The sequence below is a fragment of the Pristiophorus japonicus genome, chromosome 18 (assembly GCF_044704955.1).
Source record: "Pristiophorus japonicus isolate sPriJap1 chromosome 18, sPriJap1.hap1, whole genome shotgun sequence".
Taxonomy (NCBI): Eukaryota; Metazoa; Chordata; class Chondrichthyes; family Pristiophoridae; genus Pristiophorus; species Pristiophorus japonicus.
In genome coordinates, this window is record NC_091994.1 from 38,832,397 (window position 1) to 38,849,131 (window position 16,735).

The following is a 16,735-nucleotide window of genomic DNA, read 5'->3' on the forward strand; positions in this document are numbered from 1 at the left end:
GGTGCACAGGCAGGGATATTCTTATTTAGTACTCGATAGTCCACGGTGGCCCTCCATGAGTTGTCCGGTTTCTTAACCGGCCACAGTGGAGAGTTCACATGGGTAGCTATCGGTCTTAACATCCCTTGCTCTACCAGTGATCCCAGCGCCGTTGTCAGGTCTGCCTCTGCCTCCCTGGGGAAGTTAGTTATATTGCTTTTGTGGTCGGGTCATGGGGTCCCCTTCTATACTAACTTCCACTCCCATTACCATACCACAGTCATATTTGTGGGTGGCGAATGCTGCAAGGTATGCCCGTACATACGCCTGGTACTCCACTGGGGTGTTACTGACCAGTAATTCCAAGTCATGACCCTCTTTTGGCTTCACGGTATACAACGTTCCCTTGGCCCCCTTTTCTGGGATCACCGCCACCTCACTTTCCCTGCCTGTCCCTATGGCTCCCCATAGACAGTGGTTCCTGAGATCCACTAGAATCTGGTGACCAATGATAAAATCAGCCCCCAGGATCCCTTTTCCCTTCTGCTTCCATTTGGTTTTGAGTGTCCCTAACTGAATAGTGAGTGGGACAGAAAACAAACCAGTTTGCTCATTGCCTGTGAACCCCACTAGACTGTACGGGACCCCGTTCAATAGAGGTGAGGTAGCTGGGTTATCTGCATATACAAGGGTGCTGGAAGCACCAGTATCTAGCAGGTAGCTCCCTTTCACTTTCTCCACCTCCATCGTAATGCACAATCTCTTCCAGGCATCGTACTCTAGGGAACACAGGTACATAGGCTGCGCTGGCTTTAGTCATGCATCTGGGTGGGTTGGAGCAGAGGGTTTTACCGTACCGGCTACTGTACCGGTTGCGGTAGCTACTGCTCCCTGTCCATTTATAAGTGTCTGTAGGGCGGCTACGAGTGTCTCATATGAGTCGGGTGTTCTTGCCCCGGCCTTACGGGCTGGGGCTGGAGTGGCCTTTCCCTTAGTCTCTTTCCAGGGGTTCCTACAGCCCTTCCTCCAGTGCCCACTTTTCCCACACCCAAAACACTCGCCCCCTTTGTGGGGAGGGTTCCCACCATCCTGATGCCACTCTCTCTTGCCTTGGCTGGGTTTAATCTCATGGACCTTCCCTTCAAAGGAGGGCTCCTCTGTCCCTCTACCGTTCCGGTAAGCCAGGGTCAGCTGGCTGACCACTGTCTCCTCGATGGTTCTGGGATCTCTTGGATCGAACCATACCTTGGCTTTTGCCTTTACTCCAGGTAAACTGTTTGCCACCAGGCTGCGGAGCCAGTGAGCCAGCTCGTTAGGGGCCAGGTGGGCCCAGTCAAGAACCCCACTACAGGCCCTTTCGTAGACCGGCCACAACCTGTCGGCGAAAGCCTGTGAAGTCTCCCCATAGAGCTGCACTGTCTTCTCCACTCGAGAGAAAGGACTCCCGTCGTTCATACCCATGGCCTCTAGAACCTCCTCCTTAACCGTAGCGTACATGTTTCGCCCCTTTCTGCCGTCTGCAGAGAGGGAATGGCACAGCTTGGTGTCTAGCGAGAAGAGCAACAGCTTAGCCTGCTCCGAATCATAGCACCCGTTAATATCCCCTTTGTGTTCCACTTCCAGGAAGTGTACCGAGGGATCCCCCTGTTGGGTGAACTTACTTAGGTGGCCTATCATAGCCCTCAGTTTTTGGGGGTCATGGGGGACTACGAAGTTGCTTTCTAGGGGTCCTGCTGCCCCATCAGCACCAGGCGGGCCAAACATTTGCTGCCTGACCGGGTGCATTGGCCCTGGTTCCGGCCCTTCTTGTATTGGCTTGCCTGCTTCCCCCTGCTGCCAAGCCGAGTTAAAACTCGGGGCCGCTGGTGTTGGTAGTTCGCAATCCTTGCCTGCCCCGCACTCTGGCTGACACCCCTGCTGCTCCGGGCCGTTCCCGGGAGCTGCAGGCGGTGACTGAGGGGTTTCTCCTTGCTCTACCAGGTGTTCCTGGGCTAAACCCGGGTTTATCAGGCACACCATGCCTTTAGCCCGGGATAGAGCAAGGTTCAAGCTTTGGATCTGCTGCTGGCAGGGGCCGTGGTCTCCTGCCTCAAATTCCCTGGAAATGGCTACCTTATAGGCTACCTGAATATCTCTCATTCTCTCCCCGTACCCTTTAGCTTGCTTGGCGAGGCAGGAATTCTCTTCCCGCAACGCCAGTTCGCTATTCTTGGCTTCAATAATCTGAAACTGTAAAAGGTCCAGTTGGGTTTTGTGCCTTTCTTTAGTGAGCTCTCTACTTTCCTTTAACTGTCCCACCTCTGTCCACAGCCTTTCCCCGACTGTGACCCTTGCACTGGACCTCTCTTCTGCCTGCCTCAATACTCCCTTTAATTTCTCATTCTCCTCATCTAGAAGCCGGATCTGTCGCTGAAGGCAAACTAGCCAAATGGCCTTCTCTATCGACCTTTTATGGTCCTTGCTCTCAGTCCATTGAGCTGCAGTGTCTTCTGGATGCTCAGCATACAATAGATCGAGTACCCACTCCTTAGCCACATTTACCGTCTTAAACACATACGAGGAAATCCCCTCTTCCATTTTGCTTCGTTTCCTGAAACCAGTCTCTCTCTTATCACGTCTCTTGCCCCAGAGTCCCTTCATGGTCGCCATTATCTGTAAGGGATGGTTTTCAGGGGGTCATCTTTTCCTTCTGACCTTATATGAGCGGTTTCGAATTGCTCCCACACCCTTGGGTCTAGACGCTGGAATTATGAAGGGACTGTGACAGACTTGGACAGACAATCGGTTTCAAGGTAGGAAGCAGGTATGGCTTTATTGTGTTTAAAAAGAAGTAAAAGGCACACCTTTAATAACATACACAGAATAGTGATACCAATACACACTGAGGGGTACAACACATTGAATAAATTGTCAAAATACAGCCTGTGGGGAAAAGAATACAGCTTAAACTCTAAATGGGGTAAAGAGGAGAATGCAGATACATTTACACAAGTTATTCCAGCCTCCCCCTCCCAATTCCCCAAACTAACTAAGTTATAGCTCTGGGGGTTCAGGGGCTATGCTCACCAATCCCTTTTGACAGTTGCCGGTGAATCGCGGTTTCGGGGTTCGCTGCACTTTGCCTTCTAGGCGAGCCGTATCCCGGACGGAGGAGAGGACTTCGGACTGCGTAGTCTTCAGTTGGGGTGAGCCCGCTGATGCGGTAAGTTGCGTTTTGGATGTATGGGGTAATTAATCACTTTTTTTGGTTAAGAATAGTTTTAGTTAGTCCTTTTAGGTAATTTCTCATCCGCTGGTCGTTCAGAAGTAGATTGTAGAGTGGAAATAAAATAAATGTCGATTCTTCGGTTTTTGCTGAGTTGGTTTCGATTGGTCGTTTCACTGGTTGTGGTGGCCTGGGTTGTCAATTTGGTTGCTGACAACCTTCCGTTTCGTGGGCCTCTTGCTGTCGGCGTGCTTGGTCGGTCCTTGATGGTTTCTTGTAGTTTTCTCCACTGCTCCATTTCTTCACTCCCCACCTCCTGCTGCTTGTTTTTTCTTCCCTTGTAAAACTGGGAATAGATATACCCCAAAAAGGCTTCCTTATCTCCCGTCAAATCTGGCCCAGCTCTTTGTTTCAAGGGAGCTGCTCATTAGTTTTGAGCTCTCTTTTTTGTCAGAATTTGGCGGGCTCATTTCGCAGTAATTTAATTATGATGTGGTAGTGTGGAAAATCACCGGTTGGCATTGTTGAAGCAGTGTTTAAACTCTTGGGCTGTTTGGCTGGGCCCGTGATTTCTATAGGCCTATTTGCACATGCATGCCAATAATGGTCTCCGGTGATTAGTCTGATAGCTCTTGATGTGTTTATGTCCTAGGGAGCGAATTTTTATGCCTCACAGTTCTTGTTAGTTATCGATTGACTCATTCTCCCAGACAAATTGAATTAGCTCCAATACCCAATTCCTGAGTGAAGTCCCACCCTCTGTTCTGACAATCTCTTCCAACATGTTCCTTTAGAGATCTTAAACTTGTAAAGCTCTTTGGTATCTTCCTCAGAGTTTTTGCTAGGATACCAAAATGTTCATCGAGTTCCAAATTAAATTCCCTTTCCTATGAGTCCAAACACTGGGGGGGGTCTCCATGAATGCATTCCCTTTTATCCCCTGCAGGCCTCGTCTGTCCTTTAAACTCATTTGTGTCCTGAAGTTTGTCCTTCCATTTTAAAAGTCCAAAAAGGGATTCTTCTCCTCTGCAGGGGAAAGGTACAAGGAATCTTTGTGAAATATTGGTAAATTCTACACCTGTCTTCCAGATGATACTCCAGTTGCAAGTGCTAAAAACTCTCCCAGTGCAAAAGGGGGCTCTTTTGAAGACTGTGCAGGTGAAGATGGGGAAGCTACCAACGGGAGGCTGTGGAGGACAATCATCATTGGAGAGCAGGAGCACAGGATTGACATGAAAATCATCAGGCCGTATATGAGAGTGGTGACCCATGGAGGTAGGGATTGATGAAGAGTGAGGGGCGTTTTCATTTCTTGTAAGAGAATGACGAAGAATGGCTGATATCGTAAATGTGTTTTCTGCCAAAATAGGATTTGCAATTTTCAAAAGGATGTCACGAGGTCCCAGTTATTTCCCATCGCCCCTTGGGTGCACAGAATTAGAAATGAAGGATTTAAAGTGAACCTGTCAGATGGGTAATCTGGTGGCACACTATAGTGGTACTCTGATGCTTTGCATTATGGCATGCTGAAGCAAGGTCCCGCACTGTGATGCTGGAGTCTTGGCTGGGAGAGGTAAGCCACTAAAGGGTAGGGAGGGAAATGAGAGCACATGTAGATTGAGAGCTACCTCAACCACAGAAAGAGGGCAACATCTTAAAATCAGAAAGGTTTCGGAACATAAAGAACAGAATGAGAAAAGGCCATTCAGACCATCACTCATTCTGTCCACAGCCCATGTACAGTCTGTGGACTCTACAACACCCATTCAATGTCCTTCCACATCTTCCCATGTACAATCTACCTTATTACGTACTCTAACCAACCATTTAATTTCCCGAGGAAATGATTTGTACAAAAACTCTCTGATCCCGAAAGATATTCAAGCAAGGGCTCCAAGAATATTCATCCATCCTCCAATCTTCATTATTCAACTCTGGACTGTGCCCTCCAAAGACAATAGTTCCCCCCCTCCCCTCTCCCCCTCTCCCCTCCCCCCCCCTCCACCGCCCCTCCCACCCACTCAGTTTCCACAGTTGTGGCACTGGGAATATTTATTTATGTCAGTCTGTACCTGTTCCTATTAGCTCCGGTCCCATTCCCAACCAGATATTTACCCAGTTCTCTTTTAGTTAGCTCAACTGTTTTTAGTGAGATTCTCTGCCACATACACTAATCTGTGGAAGGGAGATTGTTTGTTCTACTCTCATTGAAAATATCAAACCTGTGTCTTCTAGTCCTGTGCTCACGGTGCCAGACAAATAGCCTATTTCCATCTATACAACTTTCCAACTTTGCCTCTCTTCATTCTCAAGACCTGGATTCTGTCCCCTCTCAGCTCCAGTGTAAACAGGTCTACCTCCGGTAACCTTTTCCAGCCAGTTGTGCCAGTCGGAACTACAGCATTCACTATTCTTTAACCCCTGCTGTTTGCAGCTGTGTTGCGTCACCCAGAGTTAATATGTTTCTCTTTCTAATAGGTTATTATGGTGAAGGACTGAATGCGATCATTGTATTTGCTGCGTGCTACTTGCCTGACAGCGGGTGTGCAGACTATACATACATCATGGAAAACCTCTTCCTGTAAGTGCCCGATACCGTTCTTATTCGCCGTCCCTCCCTCTTAGAGCCAAGAGCTTCCGAATGATCCTCCAGATGTCAAGGTTGGGGAGCAGTAACTGGTTCACTCCTTTAATTCAGTTGTGTATCATTTTTTAACATTGATAAACACAGGTGAAAGGTCAAGGTCCAAGGCCCACAGTGCAGGGCAACACCCAGGAGAGAAGGTGAAATAAAGCAAGGTGACGGCAAGCTTGGGTTTCAGAAGCCTGTAGTGAAGGGTATAGTAAGTGAGCTCCATAGCTTTGAGACACCAGAAAAGAATAATCTAGAGTAGGAGGCAGTGACGATTCAGGGAGAAGAAAGCGTGTGTAGGATGGAGTATTTGGAGTTTAGAAGGAACAAGAGAGGAAAGCTCAGATGAGCACTGACCATAGTTCTATCAATAAAATATCAAGAGACAAAACGGTTGGAGGCAAGGGAAGGGTGACATAAAACAACAAGCTTCTCCTTGTGTTCTATTTTCCTCGCTTGTTACTTTTATGGATTAGCTCAGCATCATGGATCCGTACAAGAACTCAATTTAGATTTCTTCTCTCCTGTCCAGACAATGTTGGGTTTTGCCCAGACAGTGGGTGTCAGATCCAGGCCCCTGACTCCACCGTACATCTACACACGGACTTTCCAGCAGGATCACTGGATAGTAATCAGGAGCAGAAACCCTGGCTGATGTTTTGCTACCCTCCCCTCATGGCCACGGAAGCCAATTGTAACGTCTTTACTGCTGCCCCGATGAGATCTGCTGATTCAACCCAGATCAGGGATCAATCTGGGGCCTTCAACAATAATAACATACAGTCATATAACGCCTTTAACGCAGAACAAATTCCAAAGCTCTTCACAGAGCAGTGATCAAAAAAAATGGAGGCTGAGTCAAAGGTGGAGATACTATGAGGAGTGATCAGAAATTTGGCCAAAAAGTTAGGGTTTAAGGAGAGTCTTAAAGGAGTGTCAAAGGTGGAGAGGTGGAGGGGTTTAGAAAGAGAATTCCAGATTGTGGGGCTTGGTTCGGGCATGAGGGGAGATGGGAGAGAAACTGAAGAAAGATGTGGGTTCAGGGCTAGGATGGAGGAAGGCTGGCAGGAGGTTTGGTTTGGTGGCCAAGAAGAATGTTTGAAAGCAGCAGGGGCAGCTGAACGGTTGTCCCTTTTGCTCAGTATTTCCCATTGACCAATCAGAGGAGGCTCCTGCTGATTTAAGCTCGCTGCATGTGGGTGACTCACTGCTGCAGCTGTATCACGCAGGTTGAACATTGAACATTAATTACCAGTAACAGCTCCTTAGGGTCTCACTGATTTGTTCACGGATGCTCATCTTTTGTAATGAATGTTTCCTATATTAACTACTGTGAGGGGGTGAGCAGTAAGGCTGGATAAATGCGGTTCAGCGTTGTGGGTTTGAGAGGAACAGGAACTGGGTGGTGCAGAGGATGGGACATGGCCCTTTCATCCAGGAAAGTTAGGTTAAAATCCAACCCAGGGAATTGGATAAAAAATCTCCTCTTCTGTAATAGTGCTGTGCAAGTTTGGGTAGCTTCAATGCAGTTCCTAGTGGCCATGTGCCTACAGTACAAAACTGACCTGAATTCAGTGCTAATTGGCGCTCTCACACGGAGCGACCACAAGATGGCTGATGATTGGGGCCTGAGGCACATTGTTGGGCCAGGAACTTTATTCTGCGTCTTGATGTCAACACTGAGTCCTGAAGATTTCCATTCCCCAGGATTAACATCATTCACTTTGATGAGCACAAAAATTAAAAAGAAGACGGGGGAGGGGTGGGGAGGGGGAATCAGCCGGCCCCTGATCACTATTGTGCGTGTGTGTGAGAGAGAGGGAGAGAAATAAGGACTGCGGTGGGCTCTGCTGTGATGCCCCCCCCAGCCAATCGAATAGCCTGCCATCACGCACGTTTTAGACTTACACGCGAAGAATTGACACTTGAGCAAGCTGACAGAGGGTCTGCAGAACCAGATATCAGCCAGGGAAAATTGAAACCAAAGTTTAAATACGAAGGAGGCGAAATTGTGTATCGCCCCATTTGGGGCGGCAAACATCACAAGGTGGGACATCTTGTGCCCGGTGGAAAAGTCCCGCCCCGCGACCTAAATTGGGGTTACCGCCCCCGAGAGGAAGTGGAGCACAATGTCGGATGCTCCACTTCCTCTTGGGGGTGGCTTTGGGGCGCAAGGCGCGTACAAGTCGGAACGTGATGCAGTCTCCGCATAACGCTGACACGATCACAAGGCCCTCCCCTTCCGTTAAAGGGTAGGGCACGCTGTGGGTTTCAGGGGCCTCCACTGGGCCCCCGGGATGCGGGGTGCCGTGACCGCAGCCTGGTACCAAAGCAGAGTGCTGGGCTGCACCATCGCGGCACGGACCCTACAAAGAAAATCACATGGAGGCCGGACCGGTACATCGGAGGACAACACGAAATGGTGCCGCGAACCTCCCCTTTAACTTTCACCCTGAGAGCGGAGTGTGGCCCGATTCGCGACCCATGAGGCTGGCACTGACATCACCTCACAGGGTGCTGGCCAATTACCGCCACGGTGTGAAAAGGGGTCGCCGCGCACGGCGATGTGGTGCAGTGGCCCGGGGGACGCGACCAGTTTTGTACCTCCGCTAACTCCTGCACAATTTCATGGGAGCCAGTAACGCCATCCCCCCTCCCCCCACTCTCCCAGCGAGAAATGGTTTGCGCCCCGTTAGCGCCACCCAGAGGCGCTAACGGCAGTCGCATAACATGCAAATTTCTGCCCCTTGGATTCTCTCTGTGTCACTGCCACCTGGTCGAATGCTGTTGTTTCTTTTCCTGTCTCTTAGGTACGTGATCAGCATCTTGGAGCTACTGGTTGCTGAAGACTACATGATCGTGTATCTAAACGGGGCCACGCCTCGCAGGAGGATGCCAGGCCTAGGCTGGCTGAAGAAGTGTTACCAGATGATAGACAGGAGGTAGGTGCAGATTAGCAGACCAAGTGTGGAAGCTTGACATACAGCAGGGTAGTTCAGATCCTTCAGTTTATTACTGTTCTCTTCTAAATCTGGTTAAACCCTGTATCAAACTAGGATCGTACAGGTTGCGGAGTGTCTCTCCTCCCCTCCACCATTTCCAGGTGCTCCTTTCCTCTGAGCTTACTACTTCAATTCACTTGCCACCTCCTCTGTAATCTTCAATTAATCATTGTCAGGGCCAGTGTTCTACAGTGACTGAATGAGTCACATTCACATTGATTACATGAAATGCTGGGATTGTTATTGCTGATGAGGATTGAACTTTGCAATTCAATTCATTTTCTATGAAAATCAGGGCCTTGCTCTTTGAGCGATGTCCAATTTTGTTTCTTCTGGTAATGTTCTTTAAATTTAGCCATGTATGTTTACATTTAGCTGCATTTATTTGAATTTAACTGTGTATAGTTAAATTGATATGTTCCCCGTGCTATACAACCTGTTCCATGAGCCGAGTGAGTGGTATCACGGCTCAGCAGTACCTTCATTGAGTCATCCTTATGTTACTTAACAGTTCTGGTTGATTAATTACAAATGCAATTATCAATACGAATGCAATTAATTATCCATTCACATGGCTTCCCAGAATGCGGAACTGCCCGCCACTAAAGTGATCACTGCAACTAAACTGCACTGACTACAATAACCAGACGCACAGATCACTGTAACCAGACTGCACTGACTACTATAACCAGACACACTGATTACAATAACCAATCGCACTGATTACTGTAACCAGACTGCACTGACTACTATAACCAGACACACTGATTACAATAACCAATCGCACTGATTACTGTAACCAGACAGCACTGATTACTATAACCAGACGCACTGATTACTGTAACCAGACAGTAACTAGAAAGCAGTGAGATTCCCCTGTAGTTGCCGCAGTCGGACTTGTCCCCCTTTTAAAAAATGGTCACAATCACTGCATCTCAGATCTCCCGGCATGCTCTCCTCCCTCCAGATGAGAGCGATGAGGTCATGTATCAGCGCCAACAGCACCTCTCCACCATATTTTAGCGCCTCAGCAGGGATTCCATCCGCACCCGTAGCCTTGTTATTCTTAAGTTGTTTTATGGCTTTGCCTACCTCGTGTGACGTTGGAGTTTCACTGAGTTGGTGGCGGGTGGCATGCTGCGGGATGGAGTCGAGAACACTCGAGTCAAAGGCAGAGTCTTGATTGAGGAGATCTTCAAAGTGCTCCGTCCATCGGGCCCTGACTGCCTCGGTGTCCTTGATGAGTGTTTCCCCGTTCTTGGCCAGCAGTGGGGTGGGGCCTTGGGAGTTTGGACTGTAGGCAGCCTTGACTGCAGTGAAGAATCCTCGCATATGTGGCTGTCGGCCAGTTGTTGTATCTCCTGTGCTTTCTCCATCCACCACCTGTTCTTTAGGTCCCGGGTTTTTTGTTGGACCTGAACCTTGAGCCATCTGTAATGTTGTTTTGAAGCTCCCGAGTTGAGCTGTTGCTTTGCACTTGCGATCTATTAGTTCTTCGAGCTCCTGATCATTTTCATCAAACCAGTCCTGATGCTTTCTGGTTGAGGGACTAAGTATCTCTAGACAGGCACTGGTTATAGACGGCTGGAGGGCAGACCAAGCGCTATGGGGATTCAGCATCTCAGGGTCATCAAGGCACACCAGATTGGCTGTGGGGCATTGGCTGTACAGGGCTCTCTAAGCTGGGTCTCTAAGTGTCCTGACATTAACTTTTTTGCGGAACTGCTTCTGCTGTCCCCTCTGCTTTGGGGCAATGTTAATGTTGATGATGGATCAGATAATGTGGTGGTCCATCCAGCAGTCGTTAGCTCCTGTCATGGCGCGGGTGATGCGCACATCCTTGCGATCCCTAGCTCGGACGATGACATAGTCAAGCAGGTGCCAGTGTTTGGAGCGAGGGTGTTGCCACGATGCCTTGTATTTGTCCCTCTGGCGGAACAGGGTGTTGGTGATGAGGAGTTCATGTTCTAGACATTTTTTCAGGAGTAGGTTACCGCTGGAATTGGCTTTCCCTACCCCCTCTCTGCCAATCACGCCTCCCCAGAGGGCTGTGTCTTTGCCAACCCTGGCATTAGAATCACCCAGGAGGATCTGATTATTATAACCAGATGCACTGATTATTGTGATTACTATAACCAGATGCACTGATTACTGCGATTTCTATAACCAGACGCACTGATTACTGTTATTACTATAACCCTATAACCAGACTGCACTGATTACTGTGATTACTATAACCAGACGCACTGATTACTGTGATTACTATAACCAGATGCACTGATTACTGCGATTACTATAACCAGACTGCACTGATTACTATAACCAGACCGCACTGATTACTGTGATTACTATAAACAGACGCACTGATTACTATAACCAGATGCACTGATTACTGCGATTACTATAACCAGACTGCACTGATTACTATAACCAGACCGCACTGATTACTGTGATTACTATAAACAGACGCACTGATTACTATAACCAGACTGCACTGATTACTGTGATTACTATAAACAGACGCACTGATTACTATAACCAGACTGCACTGATTACTGTGATTACTATAACCAGACTGCACTGATTACCATAACCAGACGCACTGAATACTGTGGTTACTATAACCAGATGCACTGATTACTATAACCAGTCTGCGCTGATTACTGTGATTACTATAACCAGATGCACTGATTACTATAACCAGACTGCACTGATTACTGTGATTACTATAACCAGATGCACTGATTACTATAACCAAACTGCACTGATTACTGTGATTACTATAACAAGACGCACTGATTACTGTGGTTACTATAACCAGATGCACTGATTACTATAACCAGTCTGCACTGATTACTGTGATTACTATAACCAGATTACTGCGATTACTATAACCAGACTGCACTGATTACTATAACCAGATGCACTGATTACTATAACCAGACTGCACTGATTACTGTGATTACTATAACCAGACGCACTGATTACTATAACCAGACTGCACTGATTACTGTGATTACTATAACCAGACTGCACTGATTACTATAACCAGACTGCACTGATTACTGTGATTACTATAACCAGATGCACTGATTACTATAACCAGACTGCACTGATTACTGTGATTACTATAACCAGACGCACTGATTACTATAACCAGACTGCACTGATTACTGTGATTACTATAACCAGACTGCACTGATTACTGTGATTACTATAACCAGATGCACTGATTACTATAACCAGACTGCACTGATTACTGTGATTACTATAACCAGACGCACTGATTACTATAAGCAGACTGCACTGATTACTGTGATTACTATAACCAGCTGCACTGATTACTATAAGCAGACTGCACTGATTACTGTGATTACTATAACCAGACACACTGATTACTATAACCAGACTGCACTGATTACTGTGATTACTATAACCAGATGCACTGATTACTATAACCAGACTGCACTGATTACTGTGATTACTATAACCAGATGCACTGATTACTATAACTAGACTGCACTGATTACTGTGATTACTATAACCAGATGCACTGATTACTATAACCAGACTGCACTGATTACTATAACCAGATGTACTGATTACTGTAACCAGACGCACTGATTACTGCGATTATTATAACCAGACTGCACTGATTAATATGATTACTATAACAAGACTGCGCTGATTACTCTGATTACTATAACCAGAATCACTGATTACTTTAACCAGACTGCACTGATTACTCTGATTACTATAACAAGACGCACTGATTACTATAACCAGACGCACTGATTATTATAACCAGACGCACTGATTACTGTGATTACTATAACCAGAAGCACTGATTACTTTAACCAGACTGCGCTGATTACTCTGATTACTATAACCAGAAGCACTGATTACTTTAACCAGACTGCACTGATTACTCTGATTACTATAACAAGATGCACTGATTACTATAACCAGACTTCACTGATTACTATAACCAGACTGCACTGAATACTATAACCAGACTGCATTGATTACTGTGATTACTATAACCAGACGCACTGATTACTATAACCAGACTGCACTGATTACTGTGATTACTATAACCAGACTGCACTGATTACTATAACCAGACTGCACTGATTACTGTGATCACTATAACCAGATGCACTGATTACTATAACCAGACTGCACTGATTACTATAACCAGACTGCATTGATTACTGTGATTACTATAACCAGACGCACTGATTACTATAACCAGACTGCACTGATTACTGTGATTACTATAACCAGACTGCACTGATTACTATAACCAGATGTACTGATTACTGTAACCAGATGCACTGATTACTGCGATTATTATAACCAGACTGCACTGATTACTGTGATTACTATAACCAGACTGCACTGATTAATATGATACTATAACCAGACTGCACTGATTACTGTGATTACTATAACCAGAAGCACTGATTACTTTAACCAGACTGCACTGATTACTCTGATTACTATAACAAGACGCACTGATTACTATAACCAGACTTCACTGATTACTATAACCAGATGCACTGATTACTGTGATTACTATAACCAGATGCACTGATTACTGTGATTACTATAACCAGATGCACTGACTACTATAACCAGACTGCACTGATTACTATAACCAGATGTACTGATTACTGGAACCAGACGCACTGATTACTGCGATTATTATAACCAGACTGCACTGATTACTGTGATTACTATAACCAGACTGCACTGATTAATATGATTACTATAACCAGACTGCACTGATTACTTTAACCAGACTGCACTGATTACTGTAATTACTATAACAAGACGCACTGATTACTATAACCAGACTTCACTGATTAGTATAACCAGATGCACTGATTACTATAACCAGATGCACTGATTACTGTGATTACTATAACCAGACTGCACTGATTACTGTGATTACTATAACCAGACGCAATGATTACTATAACCAGACGCACTGATTACTATGATTACTGTAACCAGTCTGCACTGATCGGTGTAACTGAGCTGCCAAGACAATCAGAAGTTTACTTCTGTTATTGCTTCCTAACAGGCCTTTATTAAGCTATATCTGTCCCACAATTACTACAGTCACAAACAGACCCAGCGATGGAACAAATTGTACACAAATTGTGTATAGTGTTTAACATTTGTGTGTCGTGAGTTTGTTTACAAGCTGAGTTATTTATCGAAAACAAACAATCGGATTCACTAAAGCTGGAGCTGTGTGTGGCTCTATCACAGGTCCGTTCAAGTCAGCAGTATTTACAACACAGACTGTGAGCATTTGCATCTCACCTCCCCTTCACTTGTGGTGCTCAGCAGGCGTGCTGCTTCAGCTACCGTCTGGTCACCACTCATGCCTTGTCCAGCTGTGGGCTGTGGCCTAAGCTGGGATTCAATGTTGTTTCCTCCCCTCTGTCATGTATCTTACATTATTATATTTAACTGTATCCTAACATGCTATACATGACTATAATAATATATGACCTGTAACCACCAGCATACCTTACCACCAGGGGTGCACTTGCAAGAGACAGGTATATAAGGACAGGTCTCAGGCAAGTGCAGCATTCCAGAGCTGTGAAATAAAGGTGCAGGTCCAGAGTGACCTTGACTTCACTACATGCCTCTTGTGAATCTGTACTGAGGGGACAGGACTTTACAGTGGCGACGGGTTACGGAATTACAGAATCCACAGAATGGCAAACAACGGATCAGATGAAAAGTACAATGCGGGAGACAATTGGGAGGACTTTATAGAAAGGCTCCAGCAAAGCTTTGTAACCAAAGACTGGTTAGGCGACGATAAGGCAGACAAGAGAAGAGCCCATCTCTTGACCAGCTGTGGCTCGAAAACATACGCTTTAATGAAGGATCTGTTGGCACCCGAGAAACCAGCAAGCAAGTCGTTTGAAGAATTGAGCACACTGGTAAGAGACCACCTGAAGCCAGCGAGCAGCCTACACATGGCCAGACACAGGTTCTACAACTACAGACGCTGTGTGGGCCAGAGCATACCCGACTTCATGGCGGAACTTCGGAGGTTGGCTAGTTTATGTGAGTTCTCCGATGAACTGAGGAGAGAAATGCTGAGAGACTTTTTCATTGAAGGAATAGGCCACGCAGGCATATTCCGAAAGCTCATAGAGACCAAGAACCTGACCTTAGCGGCAGCAGCACTGGTTGCACAGACATTCTTGGTAGGGGAAGAAGAAACGAGGTTGATTTACAATGCAGGTATGACAACTAACGAAATATCGGAACAAGAAGTTCACAGCACTAAACAAGCTGCTACCCCCACACACAGACAAAACTGGGAGAACAGGCTCTCAACAGCAGGCAGAAGCCATCAAGCTGCTGCCCCCACACACAGAAAAAACCGGCAGAACAGGCTCTCGACAGCAGGCAATGGCGCCAGAAGCCATCAAGGGCCACAGGAACGGCCGTTCACACCTCATCAACCCACAATGCGAGCAATCAACTACAAACTGAGAGAAGCACAAGAGAGATCAGCCAGATGCAGCTCATTCTTTGGGAACTCTTTGAACAATGGAACAGGTCTGTGCTGGAGGTGTGGGGGTGGGCACTCATCAAGGGGATGTCGATTTCAGCAGGCTGTTTGCAGAAATTGTGAATATACAGGGCATTTGGCCCGCATGTGCAAAAAAACGGCAGCTCAGCTGGTATACGAATCAGATGGGTCGGAAAGCGGACCAGAAGATGGTGGGGACAGTACCCGGGACACCAGTGTACAGCGGGTCAACACAATAAATGGCCGCTGCTCCTACAACAGGACGCCTCCTATAATGATGAGGGTCCTACTCAACGGGATATCTGTCAACATGGAGCTGGATATGGGAGCGAGTCAATCTCTCATGGGCGCTCAACAATTTGAACAACTGTGGCCGCATAAAAGAGACAGACCAAAACTCACAAGGGTCGACACCACGCTAAGGACCTATACCAAAGAAATCGTACCAGTCCTCGGCAGCACCATGCTCTCTGTCACACACAAAGGGACAGTGAACCGACTTCCCCTGTGGATTGTCCCCGGAGACCCCCCCAGCACTGCTGGGGAGAAGCTGGCTGGCAAAACTAAACTGGAAATGGAATGATGTCCATGCCATGTCATTAGAGGAACGGACCTCCTGCTCAACAGTTATAAAGCGATTTGAACATCTCTTTCAGCCAGGTGTGGGCACTTTCAAAGGGCCAAAGTCAAAATCAACATCACACAGGATGCTAGGCCAGTCCATCACAAGGCCAGAGCTGTACCCTATGTGATGAGGGAAAAGATTGAACACGAACCAGACAGGCTTCTGCGGGATGGCATTATATCACCTGTGGAATTTAGCGACTGGGCAAGTCCCATCGTCCCAGTCATGAAGCCTGATGGATCCGTACGAATCTGTGGGGACTACAAATCTACCATAAACAGAGTCTCCCTACAGGACCAGTACCTGCTGCCCAGAGCGGAGGACTTATTTGCCACATTGGCTGAAGGTAAACTTTTCTCAAAATTAGACCTCACATCTGCGTATATGACGCAAGAATTGACTGAGGAATCCAAGCTACTCACCACCATCAACACACATCGAGGCCTTTTCATGTACAATCGATGCCCATGCGGCATCAGGTCGGCAGCTGCCATATTCCAGCGCAACATGGAGAGTCTACTCAAGTCCATCCCGGAGACGGTTGTATTTCAAGATGACATACTTATCACGGGCAGGGACACCGACTGCCGTCTCCGTAATTTGGAGGAAGTACTAAAGCGATTGGATCGGGTAGGCCTACGAGTCAAGAAATCCAAGTGCCTGTTTCTCGCACCCGAGGTTGAATTTTTGGGCAGAAGGATTGCCGCTGATGGAATCCACC

General features: G+C 46.8%; 1 protein-coding gene across 2 annotated transcripts in view; it reads left to right on the forward strand.

Moving 5' to 3' along the window:
• atcaya (ATCAY kinesin light chain interacting caytaxin a) overlaps positions 1–16,735 on the forward strand; it is a 109,701-nt gene that overhangs the window by 81,006 nt on the left and 11,960 nt on the right. For both annotated transcript variants that reach the window (XM_070859905.1, XM_070859904.1), the window contains exons 5-7: positions 4,274–4,459; positions 5,663–5,765; positions 8,627–8,758. In XM_070859905.1, coding sequence (XP_070716006.1) covers positions 4,274–4,459; positions 5,663–5,765; positions 8,627–8,758 — 421 coding nt within the window. The remainder of the gene's footprint in view (positions 1–4,273; positions 4,460–5,662; positions 5,766–8,626; positions 8,759–16,735) is intronic.